Here is a 19,825-nt window from a genome sequence, read left to right on the forward strand (position 1 = left end):
CATGATTATGAGCTGTGTTTCTGCAAAGAGGGCAATCACTGATCTTTGTTACGGGAAGAAAGAATCAGAGCATTAAAGAAAGAATGTGGCTCCGTTTAGGACAATGATCCCAAACACACCACTTTACCTAAGAAAGCGTGGCAAATCTAAATAAAACTCATTGAATATACCTGCTTATAACAGGACAAAAGGTTCAAAGAGGAGCATTTTTGGGGACTGTCATACATATTCATCACTATTTGATGCTTTCTACCCACCTGATCCAAAATTCTTCGTGAAATACTTTCTGCATTTGTGCTGCTATAGGTTTAGACTGCTGGAGGACATAGGGACGTATTTTCATCATTCTGCTTCATTCCATCTATAATCTTCCATTCTGCTGTGTTTGTTAGTTCAATCTCTATGATTTGCTCTCTCTGCTTTTTCTCATCAGAGAAGCTTCATCTGTTCTGTTCCTGCTTGGCTGTGACACCATCTTGGCTGTGCTGCTGTCATCAACACCTTTTTTGTAGATGTTGGAGTTTGGTCTTTTTCTGTGTAGTTCTATTTCTCTGACTGTGACTAACTGTATGTGCTCTCTTTCGTCCTCTGACGTGGGAGCGTGCTCGGAGATCATCTGCCTGGCTGTGTGTTTCCTGGACGGGGCCGCCTGTGGAGCTGATTGACAGTTTACTTTTGAATCTCTGCTTCTTTCTGAATGTCTGCTTCTGTCTCCTTGAACCCCAGTCGGTCTCAGTAGATGGACGTTGACACTAAGCTTTGTTCTGGTTGAGGTTTCTTCCTGTTAAAAGGGAGTTTTCCTCTTCACTGTCGCTATAAGCATGCTTGGTGTGAGGGATTGCCTTTGAGTCAATGAATCAATGCAATCAGCCGGCTTTCCTTAGATAGAAAACTTTGAATTAATTTGAATGTATGATCTGGTTGAATTGTTTCTGTAAAGTGCCTTGTGTTGTGAACTTGCACTATATAAATAAACTGAACTAAGTCGAATTTTACTGTTTTTTCTGAGTTGAGCTCTGACTGAAGGCTTCCTTTGTCCTTTTTTGCCATTTTGGCCTTTCAGAGTTTTTATTATTGCAACCTGAGGAGTTTGCAGTGTTTTAAAAGGACACCCACACAGCACCTGTGAAGCTACAATAACCTCTCTTTAATAATGAATCTGGGCAGCAGCTTGGCACTCTGTCTGTAGGCAGGTTGGGTACTGAATGTCTCCTCCACCCCCTTGGGGTTTTCAAACTGCTGCCGCAGATCAAACTTTCTTGGTATTTAATCTTTATTTTTCTCCTTATTTCTAATCTGAGAGTGATTCTTGTGCCAGGGTAAGATTTAAAAACTCACAAATGATTGCTTCCCAAAAGAACCAGGCAAGCCTGACTGTGCTAAAGTTCAGGAATAGCCTGAGACCATGAGGGACGGTTACCGGAGAAGCTAATGGCCGTCAGCAAATCTTAACAATCTCAGTAGCCCTGCAGGGAAAAAGATAACGCCACATGTCATGTTCAAGTTAGAAAAACCCCAAAGAGAGGAGTTATAGGGGAGTGGATGGACCTTGTAAGCGATGAGGGTATAACCAGTGACTACTTGCCCTCTCCCCCCTGAGGGAAGCCCCTGTTTGCGCTCTGTTTCTGATGAGTGGCAGCACGTTGACTGCTAGTGACCAGAAGGGATCACTTTGAATTTGCTGATTGTTGGAGAAAAATTGCCAAATTCACTGTGTGTGGATTTAATGGGATCCCTGGAGGGTCGGAGCCTTATGCTTTCTCCATTTGTGAGCCAAGCCAGTGACAGATTTACCCTGCGTGTCATCTGTATGCACAACGCAACTCCTGCAGACATCTGTCAGCTGACCTATTAGAGGAGTTTTTCGCTGTTAATTGGAAGTCATTGCAGCCCGCATTATGAGATTAAGGAGGAGTGATGGAGGTATTGATCGGGAGATCACGCTGACAGGCGTTTGATTTGGGATTGCTTGTTTGGCTGCTCACCTGAAGGTTTGAAAGGCTGTGGGTGGGGTTAGTCCCTGAATGCACAAGCTCAGCCTTTCAAATATTTTCATAAAATAATATGTTGTACATTTATCCACATGTATTAAAACCTAAATTGATTCTTTCTGGTATTTGAGGTAACTTTGGGGACGAAAACAAAAACAAACTGTATTTTTTTTTCAGTTTTTCTCTATTAAACCAAGCACCCTAGGATGTGGTACCCTGCAAAAAAGTATTCATCCCCTGAACTCTCTTTTTTTCTGTCACAATTCATACCCAAACATTTGAGTATTTAATCTTACACTGACACAAACTTTATTGTCATTTTGTACACACCAAGTGTATACAAAATGAAATTGCATTGCAACAGTGAAATGAACATTACCATTATAAAGTGCAGCAGTGATCCTCAGGTAAACAGTATAGGAAAAAAGGAAAACCAGTTTAGAAATAATGGTGCAAAAGGCCATTAATATGGAAAGGTTCAGTGCAGTGCAAAATAAATATGGTGCAAAATGCAGAGGAACATTTGAGTCCTATTTTAAAGGATTATAAAAGTTTCAGCCACGTTGGTGGTGCAAAATAATGTTTCGAGTGTGATAAAGAGTCTAGTTTAGAGTTCAACAGTCTGAAGGGAGCAGGAAAAAAAAAAATCTGCTGGACCTGCAGTGAATGCTGCAAAGCCTGTTTCCAGAGGGCAGCAGGGAGAAAAGTCCGTGGTTGGGGTTGAGGTGAATTCATGCCCGGCCCTCCTTTTACTGAGTATAGGTGAGGGTGTCTCCCAACCTGGAGATAGCCAATGTTCACTAAGTAAATATTATGTAAATAAACCCTACTTCTCGCTATAAATGTAATCAAAACCCATTTAAATGCAGAAACTGATTGAAATTATTGATTTTCCCACTAAAAGTTAGAGAAATCTCGGCCATGTTTATACGAAAACGTTACAGTTTCACATTATCTTGAAAAGTCTTTGCAAGAAATGAACAAGCAAGTGAATATGTACATTCCCTGAGTAAATATTCTGGCAACAAACTATACATTTCTCACTAGAAATGTAATCAAAACTCATTTTAATGCAAAAACAAACTCATGTCATTAATCTTTCCACAAAAAAATGAGCGAATGTCAGCCATCTATATATATATATTTTTTCCGTCTCCCAGCTGGAATCTTGAAAGTCACGTGACTAGGACATAAAACAATAGAAAGCGTATAGGCAGAAGAAATGTAACAGTACCACAAACAAATGGCCATTAATGTACCTCCACTACGTTTTGCAGTGTGGACCAACGTAGTGGGGGTACATTTTCCCATGAGACTGGGTTGAGATAGCAGACTCCAGGTAAAGATAATCAAGGGATTAGTTGGGAGATGTTCACTCACTAAGCAGCAATGAGCACTACGAGGGTGGCTGGGTGAAAACACTGCAGGAAGGTTTGTTCCAAAGAGAAGGGGCCAGTGAGCCACAAATTGTTTGAATATTCAGATTTAAATGTTAAAATGTTATGAAAAGTTAAAAAAGGAATCATTTAAAGCGTGTTTGAGAAAAGTAAATAAAAACTAAAATGTAAAAAATTGTCCCTGAATAATACTTTAAATATGTTTGATTTTGGGTTTAAATTTTATATTTATGTTCAGGGATCATTTTGTTATTTAAAGGATGTCAATCACTGTTTCTGTGTGTTTAGGTTTAGAGGTTTTTCACCCACTACTACTAATGCTACTATTGTTGACTCAACTTTCAAATAAAAGAGAGAGAGAGAGAAAAAAAGGAAAGAATCAACTTTGGTGTTCTTATTGAGATCCTGTGAAATCTCTGGAAGCAAGCTGCCTTTTAAAGTGGGGGGAAACCTGCAGTTTAAATACCAAACAAAAAAGTGGTAACCATTTGACAGTGAGAGTGTGATGGGTCACTGATTATGGGACACTCAGCGCTGGAATGAAATGTCCTTAATGGAGAGAAGAGGAGCCCTGATGATCCTCTCTGATGTCTTCACCACACTCCTCACGTTCTTCTGTTAATATCTTATCTCATGAATCAACACAAAGTAGTATCTGATTGGGAAGTAAAATGAAAAAGGAAGCATGGTTTATATTTATATTTACCACTTTAAGTAAGCGATTTGCAGAGCTACCCTTTCTTTAATGACAGCTGCAAGTATTTTAGGGTTTATCTGTGTTGCATATCTAGAGGTTAATCTTTTCCCATCATCTGTCCAGAGTATGTCAACATTTAATGAGAGGGAGAACATCTGTAAATAGCAACAATCAGATTTCAGTTTTTTTGTCAGCTTAGACCCTCCTCCTTAGTAGGACTGTGATAGAGTCACCTGGCCCAACAGGTAGGAATCCAGGGACCCAAACTGCAGCAGTTTAGGTATCAGACCAGTAGGTTGTTCTCTGTGATGGTTGATCATGTCTCCTCTTCGACGTCTGGCATGGAACGAGGTTCCAATCTTAGCCTGGTGCTCCTTTCTTTATACGTGAAGCCATTAGCTTCTGTGATAAACCATCAAAATGTGTCCTTTCATCTGTATGCAGAGGATCTGCAGAACTGTCTGCCTATGCTCCCAATCTCTCCAGACACTCAGTCCATCCATGCATATCTTAATGACATCAAAACGAGGTTATCACAGAACTTTTTGTGTTTAAATGAATTCTAAACTTAATTCATAGTCTTTCATCCCTCTAGCCAGCAAAATGCAAATTTAAATCTCCCACCTTTGGCTTCGCACCTCTGCAAGCTTGAAGTGACTTTTGAGGACAACTTAAAACTAATTTCACAAGTTGATTCTGTGGTCAGGCCAAGCTTTTCTCAGCCATGCCTACTGTCTAATCTCAAACCCTTTCTCACTTATTTCGAGTTTGATAAAAACATCCATACCTTCATCATTTAGTATGCCAATTTGCCAAGAATTCAGCTGCACGGCTCCCCAACAACATCCAAAAGAGGAAAAACATCACATTGGTTCTTTAAAGCTTATTCAGCACTTTAATCATTTGGTAGTTGTTGTAATGTAATTTATAAATAACATTTTCCAAGCAACTGAAGTATCCTCCTTTTCCATGCTGAAGAAAAACATCATCACTAGAATGGTGCAGACACTGTGTCTTAAAGGGGGTACTGCTTATTCAGAGTAATTTGAAATGTTAGTTTTTAGTGTTTTTATATGCAGGCAAATAAAAAATGTTCAGTTTAGGTCTCATACATGGTTTCTTTAAAAAAAAAATCCACGATGGTTTACTACAGTTGTCTGTAGCAGTCATATCTGTTATGGTTTTGGTCCTGTTCAAGTTTTATCTCTACGTTTTTGTTGATCTTATTTCCATTTTTGTGTTCTAGTTATTTTTTAACGTATTTGAGTTCTTAGATATTTCTTGTTTGCCCTCTTGTCTCAGTCTTCTTTTCCCTACCTCCCTTCTTGCCTCTGTTCACACCTGCTCCCAATCTGCTAATTAGCCTTAACTTTGTGCCTCTTTACCATATATCCTCCTCCTGTTCAGTCACTCTTTGCTGGTTTGTCATTATTTCTTTGCCCCCTTTTTGTGAGTATTCCTGGTTCTCAGTTTTTGTGGATTCATGTTTTGGATTTTTGCTTCTGTTGAACTTATTGGTTAATAAATCTTCAAGTAATCTCCTTCAGCTTCCGTCAGCATTTGGGTCCTCCTGTCAAACCAACACCCCCACTTAACATTATCCTGGTAGGTTTGCTGTTGAGCTGTCCCCTTTTTCACGTTTAGACGAGTTAAAAAAAACCTATGTGAAATGTTCAAAGCTGGGGCCATTATTCTATATCCCAACCTGTTTTAAACTTCCCACAACATTATCTGTCCTCTTCTTTATGCCATGTAATCGATTCCTATTCATGGGGCATCAGGTCGAATGAGCTTAACACAAATGCAAACAATTTACAAAATTTTAAAATGAAAATAAAAGAAAACCATGTTTCATTTTCATTCCTGAAATATCAGCTACTATGTGTCATTCTATTACACATTTTCTTACTACTATTGAAATCTGTGGTTTGCATGTAACATCAAGGAGTATAAATAATTTAAGATTGTGCATCTAAGTTTTTAAATATTGACACATAAAATTGATTAAATGCTGTCTCTACAAAATAAACTCAAACATGAAAATTTTAGAATTTCTCCCTGTAAACATGTTAACATTTATAACTACTGCAGGGGTGTGAATGTAACCAACAGATGAATCGCTTGTTGGAATTTTTTTATTAAAGCCATATCAATTATTAGTTTAGGTTTATTATCCCCACATGATAATGCGGCCTAGTGGTTAGGGCATAGGGCTTGGAATCCTGAGGTTGTCTGCACTCTGGGTTCCTAAGCAAAAGACCCCTTAGGCCCACACTGCTCCCTGGGTGCCGCACAATGGCAGCCCACTGCTCCCCAAGGGGATGGATTAAATGCAGAGGGTGAATTTCATTGAGCTGTACTTGTGACATTATTATGACAATTAAAAAAGCTGGGAAAAACAATTACTCCCAATCCTCATTGGGAGTATAATAATTTTATATCAGTATATGCTGAGATTATAAACATAAGTGCCTACCTATGACTCTTCATATGCTTCTCTGTGTTTATATTACTATTTTTTTTATGTATTTATTACTGTTTTCAAGGCTGCACTTTCAAAAATGAAATTGTCTAGAGCTGTTTTAAATGGAATTTCTTTTTGTATACACTCATGTATAAAAAATTACAAAATAAATCTAAGTCTAGTGTTCACCTTTTTCTTGGTCCCAATATGTAAGTCAGATATTTGACCTGACGTAGCTCCAGTGGTGTTTTGTGCTCAAGTCTCCCTGAGAGGTGAACTGTCAGCATCCTATCAGGTTGCTGAACATCACAGTAAATCTTCTTTCTGCAGCTTGTTCCCTTTAGATGTTCTGCACACTTCTCTCTATGTTTCAGCAAGTAAGGGAGATATGGACAGTTTACCTTCAAGTCTTTAAATTTCTCTAAATGAAGCTCATAATTTTTTCACACAGATTGATTGGACTCATACTCAAGGATATTACTATTCCTTTCAACATAATAAAGAACCTTAACAGCCAGATTACTCTATGAAAAGTCCTTACTATTGTAAATTATCTTTGCATCACAAAGCAACTTACTCAGAAACGTTTTACATTTGTATTAACGTTAGAGACTGAAGGTGAATCATCAGTTGGTGTTGAAAGGAGCAGACAATCAGCTTTGGGCATCACACATAAGACATTGACATGTTGATATGTAGTTTCTGACCTACATGAAGAATCACACAGAAAAACTGTGAATTTTAAAATTTTTATGTATAAAAGGCAGACAAGAATCTTGAAGCAAGGACTGCAGGAAGTCAGTTGTAACTTTGTGGTTGGTTTGAGAGATGTAGTAGTGGTAGCTTGGGTTTGTAGGGGTTTGATTCAGCAGGCTTTGCAGATTATACCCCAGAGGTTCAGGTGAGTATTAGTGAGCATTGGTACTTGCAAGAGATGTGGGCAGGGACATGAAGAACACTGAGAACTTCTTCACACCGGTGAAGATCAGAGACAAACTGATGTTCACTGGTTGTCTGAAACAATAACGGTGTCCAGTTAAATAAATTCATAGGAAGACTGATTCAACAAGACAGATATTCCTGGTTTAGGTCTTTGGCTGGAATACCATCAGGGGTAACCATCCAGCGAAGAGAGGTGATCCTTTACCTCCTTGTAAACATGCTAATCATCTTTATGAAGAAATGTTCTGAGGTGTGCAGCAATACTGGTCAGTCCAGCCACCAGCAAAGATCTTCTCTGTGACATGAAGCTCACTCACACCAGAAAAAACTGTGAAAATTTAAAGATCCTAATAGATTGTATCCTTTGTTTACTTGGAGACATTTTGACTAAACATACTGAAAAAGGACTGCTTACCACAACATACAGAGAAAGTTTGGTTTAAGTAAATATTCCAAACAAATGCCTGCACGGATGCAGGTGTGGAAATCTTGTTAAACCTCAGCCTGAAAACAGGGTCAAAAAGTAACACACCTGCGTGCTTGGTGGTGAGATTTTGTTTGTCAAAGCCAAACTATATTCTGACCTAAATATCCCGCGACTGAACTTCATCTGCCTTGCAGCAAGAAGGTTCCGGGTTGGATTCCTAGCCCGAGGTCTTTGTGCATGGAGTTTGCATGTTCTCCCTGTGCATATGTGGGTTCTCTCCAGGTCCCCTGGCTATCCTCCCACAGTCTAAAACCATGACTATTAGGTTAATTGGCTTCTCTAAATTCTCCTTAGGTGTGAGTGTGTTGTTTTTCCTCTTTTTCTATGTGTTTTCCTGTGATGGACTGGCAACCTGTCCTGGGTGTATCCCGCCTCTCACCCGTAGACAGATGGAGGTAAGCACCAGCACCCCTCACGACCCCAGCAAGAATAAAGCTAGACAGAAAATGGATGGATGGATGGATGGATGGATGGATAAACTACACCTCCCCGTTGTGGGGATGATCATAAAACAGTTTAAATATGGATAAACAGGGTTCTGGTTTAAGTCGGGCTGTATGACGGCTTCTGTTCTGTGGAGCTGATGGCATCTATCTTTATTGTTTTTCTTAAAACACACTCAGCTTCTGGGCCTAATCCACATATTTATGAACTTAGGGGTTCCCAAAAGCCAGACATAACTGTCCTTAATCCCATCAAAAACCAGTTAGTGTGTGTGTGTGATTATTGCTACTGGAACAATCAGTCACCCCAGAGATGAGAGAAAAATGTCAGGGAACTATAAAGAAATTAAGTCACTTAGTGAACACGGGAACAGTATTTTCAGTATCCACTACTGAGGCATAAGTTTTTACATTAATATTGACTGAGAGGTGCTCAAAAGAAAAAAGCCTCTGCTCAGATTTGTCCACATTGGCAACCAGAAAGAGATGAAACATTTGGGAACAATAACCAGATGAATCTTGAGAAAAATTAAGTTACTTTTATATCTTAAAAACCATTAAACCAATCTATCAAACATGGTGGTGGAAGCATTATGCTGAGGATCTGTTGTGCTCCAACTGTTACTGAGGCATCGCATAAATTACAGGAATATTACAAAGGAAGGACAGTTCCAAACTCCTTAAATTAAGCTCAAGTAAAGAGCAGGATGGTTGAAACTTGAATAGGCTGGGTTTTCCAGAATAACAACCATAAAAGAAATGTGACAGATAAGACATTTTATAAGATTAGGCTTTTTGCTGTAGTGAAAGTATGTCACTGGAAGGAGAAATTCTAAGGACCAATTTCATTATAAGTTGCCATAAATTCAGCCAAAACTATACCATAAACTAAGTGACATTTATCCAAATATCCCAACATAAATTACATTAGGTTGACCTTATTTAAAAAGATATAAACACCTTCCTTTAACAATCAAAATAAAAATCAATTTTTGTACACCTAAAATATGTTAGTATGTTTAAGCAATACACATTAAGATTGCACGCCCCATATATCTTAATACATTTGATTAAACTTTATTAATAGTTATTTTTAGTGGAACCAGCCTTGGAGCTCATTTGCTTCAGGGAGCATCCAGTTTGGATCCAAAAATACTTCACACATTACCTTATTATATTTCTATGTTAATCAAGTAATTCTTCATTTGCGATTTGACAACCCATCACCCAACCCACCGGGGTCTTTGGCAAAGACATGAAGCATCAATCTTTGATTTATGAAGCAAACAGAAGGTCACAGTTTTCCAGTTCTTAGAAGTCTTGCACTCTATTGTATTAAATAGATCACTTTAACCGTAACACCAACTTCACCTGTGAGGGCGTCTAGCCAAACAATCAGCCAATGAGATTATACTGATAGACATCAGTCTCCACCTCTTTAAGATATTACATTTTTTTATGTTTGGATTCATCTTCAAGTGGAGTTTATATTGTTCCAGAGCTGCATCTCTGGCCACATAAAATCTTTGAAAATCCCTTCCAAAAATGGCAGTCTCATGGAACGTGCAGGGGGGATGAGGTCAGAGATTTACTGCTCCCTCCTCTAATCCATGGTGGTTCTAGTAGTGACTGTCAATAAAAATCTAAACCCAACTTTCCTGATAAACAAATATTGATGACTTTAATCTCTAGTGACCAATTCACATAAAATGTATGTTAAACCAGAAAGAGACACTCCCTTCTTAGCCAATTTTGAGGCCTTACCCCCCACCCCCCCCCCCCCCCCCCCCAATAGAAACCAGAGGTGGGTAGAGTAACAAAAAAAACTGTTGTCAGGTAGGAGTACAAAGTTGCCAACGAAAGAAATACTCAAGTACTGATTAATTGCTTGATCATATCATCTGATTTACCGTAACGTTTAAAAGTGCTGCAATCCGACAGAACTTTGGGCAAATGTATCTATTTTAAAGACTAAAATCCATACCAAATACAAACAGGATGATCTCAAAAGGCCAATGCAGAAAAAAAAAGCTTTTCTATATACATTTTTTGTCAAATAACTAAAGTATCAGAGGCACAGTATTCAGTATCTCGTACAATGAACTATTCTCTCTGTCTGTGCCGAGTTTTTGGGAGCTCCTATTATGTCATGCTTTGTTTTGTGCTTTACCAGGTAGCTATAGTATTGTGTATTATTTGCTAGTGTGTAAAAAGCTTCAGACGGCTGGGCACCAATCAAGGTGCTTGACACGTAGATAATCAACAAATCACAGCAGACATAAGCATGAAGAACGCTACAGTAAAACTTTGCCCCTGCAAAAATTTACACTTATGTAACTAGTTACAACCCAATTTTATTTATTTATGTTTTTTTTTGTTTTGTATTATGACAAAACAATACGAAACAAAAAAAGAGCCTCACGATCTTTAAAATAAGGCATATGCAATAAGGAACTAATATTATTCTGCTATTGTTTGTCCTGGCAGTCCTCATATGTTAACATGCACACAGACTTGCTCTAATTCACACGGATGTCTTTGAGGCTATAGTGACCTGGGAAAGTTTTGGATGTGAATTAGATGTAAAAACTGCACCTTTCAGATTTGATCAAGTATTTTGAGAATGGTTTAGTCATTAGAATATGATCTACAGACATGCAAACAAAATGTGTGCCTGCTCCCGCTGAAGTCTGGAAGATTAGGTCCTATTTGTATAATACTGACCTTGTGTTGATTGGACAGAGAAAGAAAAACAGACCATTCTCGGATTTGGCTGATTCTCCTTTTGTGTTGTTTTAAGAATCATAATCCCAACTTTTTAATGTAAGACTAGTTCAGGAAGAGGTCAGGACAATAAATCAAACCCCGGCCTAATTTATCTCCAATCCAAACTGCACATACATACATATAGAGAAATAATTGATGAGGAAACAGCTTGTAGGATTATCATGTCAGTCATCATGCGCCAAGCTTCTAATCACTGGGTTTGGCCAGTTATTAAATTAAAATGCCTCTCTATGTTCTAATTAATGACTCGACCCAAAAGCACATGATCTTCATGGATCATAACTGAAATTGGCATTGGAGTCAAAATCTTTATCATGGTAAATTTAATAACATGACATTTTAGCTGTAATTAAACATGGTGACCCTGCATGGCATTCTGCACACCTTTCTTAGGGGAGCCAGAGCAAAAGACCTTTCATGGATCCCAACCTTTATATTTAATTCACCTCTTTACATATTCAATAGTGCAATCATGCATGTGATATCAGTGGTAAAAAGGCATCTGTTTTAATTCTATGGAAATTAGGTTATTACCCAAAGACCACATTCAATGGAAAAATGTCTGGATAGGGTCATACAGGGGCAAGCACAATTGAATATCGATTAATAGGTTAATTTAAAATGACTAAAGAGAATGTACAGATTTGTTGTTACAGCAAAAGCTTTCTTCTGATTTATATTCCCAGTTGTTATCTAACATTTTCTCTTTAGACCACAAAGCTATGCAATTATTCCAAACTCCTGTGTTTTCATATCAAGCTGAATTGTCCTTGTGTTCCTTCTGTAAATCTGCATAATGATCAATGGATGCTCTGCTGAGCTTGTGGAAATACAATAGTTTGTTGGCTCAGGTCAGAACTGAGGTCGTAGCTTTTGGGTACTGAGGTGTAACATTACCAGCTTTTTAATCCAATCCAACCATTTTATCCAGACAGAACAGCGAGACACTGATGTATGGGAAGCACTTTAAAGGGAAGATGTGTTAATTAATGCCCACCGAGCTGCCTAAGAACAGACAGACTAAGTGAAAAGGTGTGTGTCATGTCTGAATCCAATTTTTCACTTTCAGTCTGACAATCTGAGTTACTGCTAAATCAGTTTAATGTGACATATGATAATTAACCATTAAAGGGAATTTGTTGAGGATCTGGAAAAAAGGGGTCAGAAAAATCCTTAAGGGTGTTTAAACTCTGAGTGAAACTTCTGATCCATCCGTCCATCCATCCATCCATCCATCCATCCATCCATCCATATTGGGCCTTTGTTTGATCTTGGCTATCACACCTCTTGATTTTCTTGGAAATAACTTGACCAAAGTCCACTTTAGTCTTGGCCCAGTTCTGTCTATTTCAATTGTTAATCTACAAGCACCTCCCACCTGTCTCAAGTTTAGGTCTGTTTAAAAATGTTTAATTAAATGTGGTTAACCAAGTTGTATGTAAATGGTAGCTTGAGGTAGAACTTTAATGATTTAATGGATTTTACGGTTTAGAGGCTTATGCTATTTAGATAAAATCACAATAAATATGGATGTGCAAGGAGGAACTGATATTATTCTGCTATACATATGGTGGCATACATATGTTAACAAGCACACAGAGTCTCTCTCCATCACATGCAAGTCTTTGGGCCACAGTGACCTGAGAAATTTTTGGATGCGTGTCTCTATGCAAAAACTGCACCTTCTATCATTTGCCGATCTGATAAATCATTTTGGGGGCCTGGTAAATATAAAGAAAACTTTTTCTCTGTTTAAAAAATGTTTAATAAAATGTTAAGGTTTTTTTTTTAATCAGTAAATGGTATCCTTCGCTAGAAATAATGCTAATGTTAATAATGCTTTTCTCTCACAAATTTGGAGTATAAGCTGTGACAACCTCAGAAACTTGGACACAATATTTAGACAGATAGTTCAGGATGGTTTTCCACAAGCTTTATTTCGAACAAATTACTTGGCGAGTAGCTGATCGTCAGCAGGGGGAAAACTGGATTCACTGCAGAGGTAGAAAACACAGGTCAGTGACTGGAATGTCGGGCTAATCATGACTAAGAGAAAAAAGTCACTGACATGGTTCAAAGTCCAGTCCGATCCCAGACTAAAGGGTGATTGTCCACCGATTGCAGCCGTAGCCGCATCCAGCCCCCCCGAGTGAGGATGAGCTGATGTCAGCTTACGCCGAGGGAGCAACAGTGTCCTTAAGGACTATCCAAGCTGAGGTCAGAGAAGCAGTCCAGTATGGGTTACCAGCAGGATCAGTGGAAAACAGTGTAAAAAATAGTGATGTTATGAGATGAGCCCAGGCTTCGAGGCGTGTGTGGATTACTGGAGGGGGCGTTTCCACAAAGCGCGTATCAAGGCTTGCTTTATTTGGGGGAGGAGCCAAAATAGATGATAGATGACGTCAGAAGCCTTGCTACCCGCCATTCCACGTGACTGCTTTGCGCAATGATTCAGCTCGCCCGGCACTTCAGCAGGCATTAAAACAGCCTCTGTGTTCAGTCAAGATGTGGGAGTTTGTAGGTGAGTTGGACTTAGTTTGGATAGATTCTAAGAATAGATTGGTGTTTTTCCAACCAATCTTGTTGGTTAAAACTAGTTTGGTTAGATTAAACAATGTAATGATTAAAATCTGAACAAGTCACTGATCATAGATATAATGAGTTTTAATTAGTATTGCTTTATGTAGCTATGTCATGTATTCAGTGGTGTCAGCTGTAATCCGTCGGTTGTTGGTTCAAGACCCTCCTCAGACTTTTAAAAGTTGCAATAAAACACAAGTACTGTATTTTAGCTAATGTGACTAATTTGTTTTCATAGCCCTAGTATAAATATAGATGTTGGTAAAAGCACCAAAAATAAGATTTGTGGGTTTAAACAAAAGATTGGTTGAACACATAACATCCAACCCAATTAAAACCAAAATCTGTGGGAAAAACTATTATGTTTAAATAAAATGACTATCACCTTTAATTTTCTAATCATTGCCCAATTTGCACAAAGACTCTCTGTCTGCCTGACCTTATTTCACTTAAATGACAGAAAAACAGTGTACCTTAAATAACTGTTCCCTTTGAAGATATTTACACACACACAAAACGTAAAGATATTACCAGACAGACCAGACATTATCAATTTCAAATGAATTTATGTAGCGGAAAAAAAAAAGAAAAACAATATTGCAAAAAAAATCACAGATTATATTAGTAACTGTAGTTATGCACTCCACCAGTAGGTGGTGACATGTTCCCATGAGGCTTCATGAACTGTGGGGATCATTGAAGCCATTAGCCAAACAGAGACTTCATCTCACCATCCATCACTAGTAAAAAACCCCACAGCAGACAGAGCAGAGAGGGTCAAGGCAAAAAAAAAAAACTCCTATATCCAAAACAGAAAAAAGAATCCGGATGACAGACAGACTTACTTGATGGCTAGAGTTACTCTCACAACAGCTCAACAATCTGGCAGTTGTGGCTGCAAACAAGCAGCATATATAGGAGCTGAAAACAGGTGGATAAGATAAGTGGTAATAAGAAACCAGGCAGAGTTAAATAGGTGAATGGAATGAGCAATCAAGCCAGCCACCAGCGCCAGGACCATGACAATAAGCTACCTTTGTAAGGTGGGCTATACCCTTTACAGTCACGTTTTAAAATGTCACCAAAAAATAATCACATAACTTTTGTATGAAATGTGTCTCCACACTTTTTAAGGGTAGCCTCATAGTTGGGCAGCTGCCTCTGCTCCTTTAAAACACCCACTGTCTCTGTCTTCCTGCAAAATCTCACCTCCCACATACTTCCGACTTTACCGCTTCAGCGAGTATTCAGAGAACTTTTCTTTTTTTCCAGATAAAGCTGTCAGAAACCTATAGGAACAATTTGAGACTGACAACTGCAAACTCAGCTACTTTATTCAATAAGTTCAGTCCTGGTTTGGTTGTAGGTCATCGTGTTCTTGGTCAGTATAGATTGAATGAGAAATGTGTTTACACCTTTAAATATTTCATAAGCAAAAGCAGGTTGAAATGAGGAGTATGCTAGACACTGTGTTAGTAGTACAAAAATGGAGCTTTAGTTTCTTCCACACTTTCAAGTCTCTTTTTATCAGCCTTTTAAGCTTTTTATGCACAAATATCAATAATGAAAAAGTGTAGGGCCCGAAAAGAGTTTAAATCCACATCCTGGACTCAAACAATATAGCCTTTTAACTTCAACTAACTGCAAAAACCAGAAATCAATGTGAGAGTTTTTATCTTGATTAGCTATAAAGAGTCAGAGAACCCAGATCGATAACATGCATATTTGTAGCAAATTAGCATTGTCTTTGTAAAAACAAAGTATATATTTTTTTGTTTTTCTCCAAATCTTTCTGCATATCAAAAATGTCTTCAATGAGGACAAAGTGGAAACAAATTGAGAGAAATCATTTTCTTATTTAGCTTCATCCATCTTACATTAACGGGAATTATCCTGCCTGCTAAAAAAAATCATCCTACAACATGATGCTTTCACAAAAAGCTCTCTAGAAGGGGCTGCTCTTGCCAGGGGTGGTGTAAAGAGGTAGTTCTCTGCCACAGATCATGCAGCCTTTTAAGGTTTAAGACGTGTCCACTGACCAGAGCACCGATCGCATGATTTGCTGCTTCCCAGCCATGTGTCAAAATGCAAACAAGGGCTTCGATTGGCTTTCTTTCAATTGTGGCTTTCCTCGTATCATTCTCCCATAAAGGTCAGGTTTGTGGAATGAAAAAATTAAAGGGCTTGATATATCTTTCAGCAGCCGTGTTTCATTCTAGTTTCAGCCCAGCTGAACAACATTATTAAACCCAGAGATATCCGCTTTTCACAATAGCCTCTTACAGGCTGAACAGCGTTTGTTTACAACCTATGTAGGCCTGCTCAGAAGAGGGAGAAGAAAAGAACTGAAAACAAAGAACATCAATGCCATTTCCTTGTTGTCTCTGAAAGATAACGTGTTGCAGGAAAAACAGAAGATGTTTCCACATGCATTTCTTTTTCTTTTTTTTTTTTACTTAAGATTGAACTTTTTTTTTCTTTTTATTACAACTAGATTTCCTAAGTCATAGGGAAGCGCTGTTCTAACCGTTGCATTTCTCCCGAGTGGTGGCCGACCTAACAAGAGTGAGATAACAAAAGATAACAAAAAAAGAAACCCATTAACATTAAGAGAGGATTTTTTAAGAAAAATAAATTTTCTAACTTTTGGGACATTATCATCTGATAAAGAGTACATTTATATACATGTTTAAGCCAGAATGATTTGACATATAAATATGATTTCCCTACTTTAAGCTGTGAATTCCTGCAACTCATTCATAAAAAAACATTAATGGCTTCACCAGTCCCCTTCACAGCAGTGAGTTCAAAGCAGGTTTTTTTCTGATGTTGGTTTTTAGCAAAATAATTGATTAGAGGAGGTGGTAACCTGCACACCTGTGCTATGTCCCTGACTTTTAAAGTGTAAATGTCATTTTTGTGTGAAACCTGCTTTGTGAGTTGAGTGTGAGATGTGTTATTGACAGTAGGACATGATTACCTATAAGGCAACAAGTGAAGGCAATTGGTTGCATTAGATTTTTGTTGGTGTATCAGAGGCTGGATTAATAAACACTGCAAAAAATGAAATATAAGTAAATTCATCTTGAAAGAAGTGTTTTTTCATTTGATTTAAGCAGGTAAGTTAGGCAATTTTCCAATGGAATAATAATATTCATTCACTATTTAACATGCATCTAATGTTACATCACTGTGGGTGAAAGTGATACTATCATCTGTAACAGGGACTGAAGTATTCCACACAGACAGGTCAAGTGTAAATACCAGGGCAATATAGGTATTGTCAGCGAACAATGCATGAATATCTCTATTCTTCCACTCTGCAGAATCTGTTAGTTCAATCTCTAACGTTCTGCTCTCTCTGCTTTTTGTCATAGTAGCTTCATCTGGTCTGTTCCTGTTTGGCTGTGACTCCATCCTGGAGAGAAAAATCAGCTGTGCAGCTGCCATCAACACCTTTGTTTATAGATGTTATAGATGCTGGAGCTCGGCCTGTTTTCCAGTGTAGTCCTGTTTCTCCGACTGTGACTGGCTAGATGTGCTCTCTTCATCCTCTGACACGGGACCTGGCTCGGAGCTCGTCTGCCTGGCTGTGTTTCCTGGAAGGGGCCGCCTTTTACAGCTGCTTTTTGTATCTCTGCTTCTTTCTCCCTGAACCCAAGTCGGCCTCAACAGATGGCCGCTCACTTTGAGCCTGGTTCTGCTGGAGGTTTCTTCCTGTTAAAAGGGAGTTTTTCCTCTCCACTGTCACTACAAGCATGCTTAGTGTGAGGGATTGCATTTGAGTCAATGAGTTGATGCAATCAACTGGTTTTCCTTAGATTGAAAACTTTGACTCAGTTTGACTGTACAGTATGATCTGGTGAACTGTAAAGTGCCTTGAGATGACGTGTTGTGAATTGGCGCTATATAAATAAACTGATATAATCTGGGTTGTAAAATAAAGGTCTTTACAATAATAAACCAGACTCTCATATTTTTCTTCATTTACTCTATCATACAGTGTTGCCAAACAGCAACGCTAACAAAACATACCAAAGAATATATATACTTTAAAAAATTACTCTTGTTTAAGTTTACTGAACCAGAAGGCCTTTCTTTTTGTAATAAACAACTTGCAAAAAAAAACTAAAGTAATCCCTCGCTTTATCAGAACATGTTCTCAAAAAATGAATTCTCGTTGTTGCCTTCAGGACGCCACTTTTTGAGCCTCACTGAAAAACAAACCACTATGCAGATTATTTTATACCAACAGCCATTAGACTTTTTTAATTCTGTGTTGGTTGGCTGTTTGTTTGTTTTTTTACTACCATTCTGTGTTTTTTTTTTTACTAATTGTCGGTTCTCACACTCCTTGTCACTTTTTCTCATTTTAATCATCTTATTTTATGGTATAACGTTTTTAAAATGTATTTATTGTTTGTTTTTTCTCCTGTACTGCTCAAATGAATTTCCCCTTGTGGGATTTATAAAGTGGTCTTATGTCAAATGGCATCATTATACATATAGAGGGATATATATATATATATATATATATATATATATATATATATATATATATATATATATATATATATATATACCCTAAAAGATGGAGAAAACACTACATTTNATATATACACCCTAAAAGATGGAGAAAACACTACATTTTACATTTGGTTAGCAGTCATGTTTACATAAAAGCCAGACACATAAATTATCCCCTCCCAAAAAAGAACTCAGACAAGTTTCACAAAAACATGACTTTATGGGCATCTCATGAATATTTCAAGACATCAGTTCATTGTTAGCTGTGACACTGCCCAGGCACTGTAACACTGCCATTGTTAGACTGCTCAAACATGTATCCCACCTTATATGGTCCTTAAATAGCAATCAGGAGTTGTCAGGAATTCAAAATGGGTCAAGTCTATTTTTCACATATTTCATCAGAAAGTGACAGTCTGAGCTGTCCAGATGAAGTGGCACTGAGGGGTATTTTCGTTGTTGGCCTTTTGCCCTCATAAAGAATTTATGTGCCCGCAGGGATCATTGATAGATATTTCATCTTGTTACTCTGCTGGTAACCTTTTGATAACAAAGGATATGAGCAAAGACCGAGACATGGAGTTCCTTTAAACAGAAAGTAAAAACCTTAACGATAAACCATTTTTACAATATGTGACAGCCTGTCTTCCTGTCAGTTCTTATGTTCCTCCAAGCAGAGCTAGATCATCCCAGCCAGCCACGGAGGAAGAAAGAGTCCAACGGATCCCAGAATACAAACCAGTACAAACATCCAGAGGAATATCCTGTCAATGACCATCGCCACATACTTCCAGTCCTCCTTCACCTGGCAGAAAGGGCAAAAGGCACAGACAGACATTTCAAATTTCACACCACACCACTCTTCTATTTAAGTGCTGGCAGTTTTCTCCCTCTGATTGATTTCTCTTCAACTGCTGATGCATTTTTCACCACAAGGCTGCTTCCTTCTAAATGTCACTCAATCTTTCCAATGAAATATTCGTGTTGAAATTATAGGTGCCCTGCTGATTTGATGACTGGCCTCCTGTGACTCTAGATCACAAATGTAATGTAGTATTTCATTTTCGGATATATTTTCTTCCTTTATCTTATTTTCAGTGTTTTTGTAAAGGGAGCCAGGAATTACCATTATATTAGGGCTTCACACATAACTACTTTACGTGAGCACAAATTGCAAATATTGTGGGGTGTTTTTTTTAATAATAATAATAATGTCAGCAAATAATATTTTATTATTTCATGTTTTTCTGGACATTTTAATTCAGTTATACAGAGGGCTATAAAAAGGCCACTGTCACAAATTAAACTTGACATTTGAGTCTCTATTTAAGACCCTTTCTGAGCCATGAAATGGAAAAGTTCTTAAAGTGCTCTGTTGAGTTGACTGAAAAGGACTTGTTGTCAAACTAGATGACATAATTCAGTTACACTCGTTGAAGCTTCAGCTGGCTTAGCACCTAAATACATCACAGACTTGCTGTCAGTGTATCAACCCTCCAGACCACTCAGG

At 38.1% G+C, this 19,825-nt stretch overlaps 1 protein-coding gene across 1 annotated transcript in view; it reads right to left on the reverse strand.

The window, feature by feature from the left end:
• Positions 1-18,517: 18,517 nt before the first annotated feature.
• LOC107088333 (neuronal acetylcholine receptor subunit alpha-2-like) overlaps positions 18,518-19,825 on the reverse strand; it is a 22,022-nt gene continuing 20,714 nt past the window's right edge. Inside the window, exon 6 of the mRNA XM_015380445.1 lies at positions 18,518-19,120. Coding sequence (XP_015235931.1) covers positions 18,995-19,120 — 126 coding nt within the window. The 3' untranslated portion in view covers positions 18,518-18,994. The remainder of the gene's footprint in view (positions 19,121-19,825) is intronic.

The sequence above is a fragment of the Cyprinodon variegatus genome, unplaced genomic scaffold (assembly GCF_000732505.1).
Source record: "Cyprinodon variegatus isolate N-32 unplaced genomic scaffold, C_variegatus-1.0 Scaffold214, whole genome shotgun sequence".
Classification (NCBI taxonomy): Eukaryota; Metazoa; Chordata; class Actinopteri; order Cyprinodontiformes; family Cyprinodontidae; genus Cyprinodon; species Cyprinodon variegatus.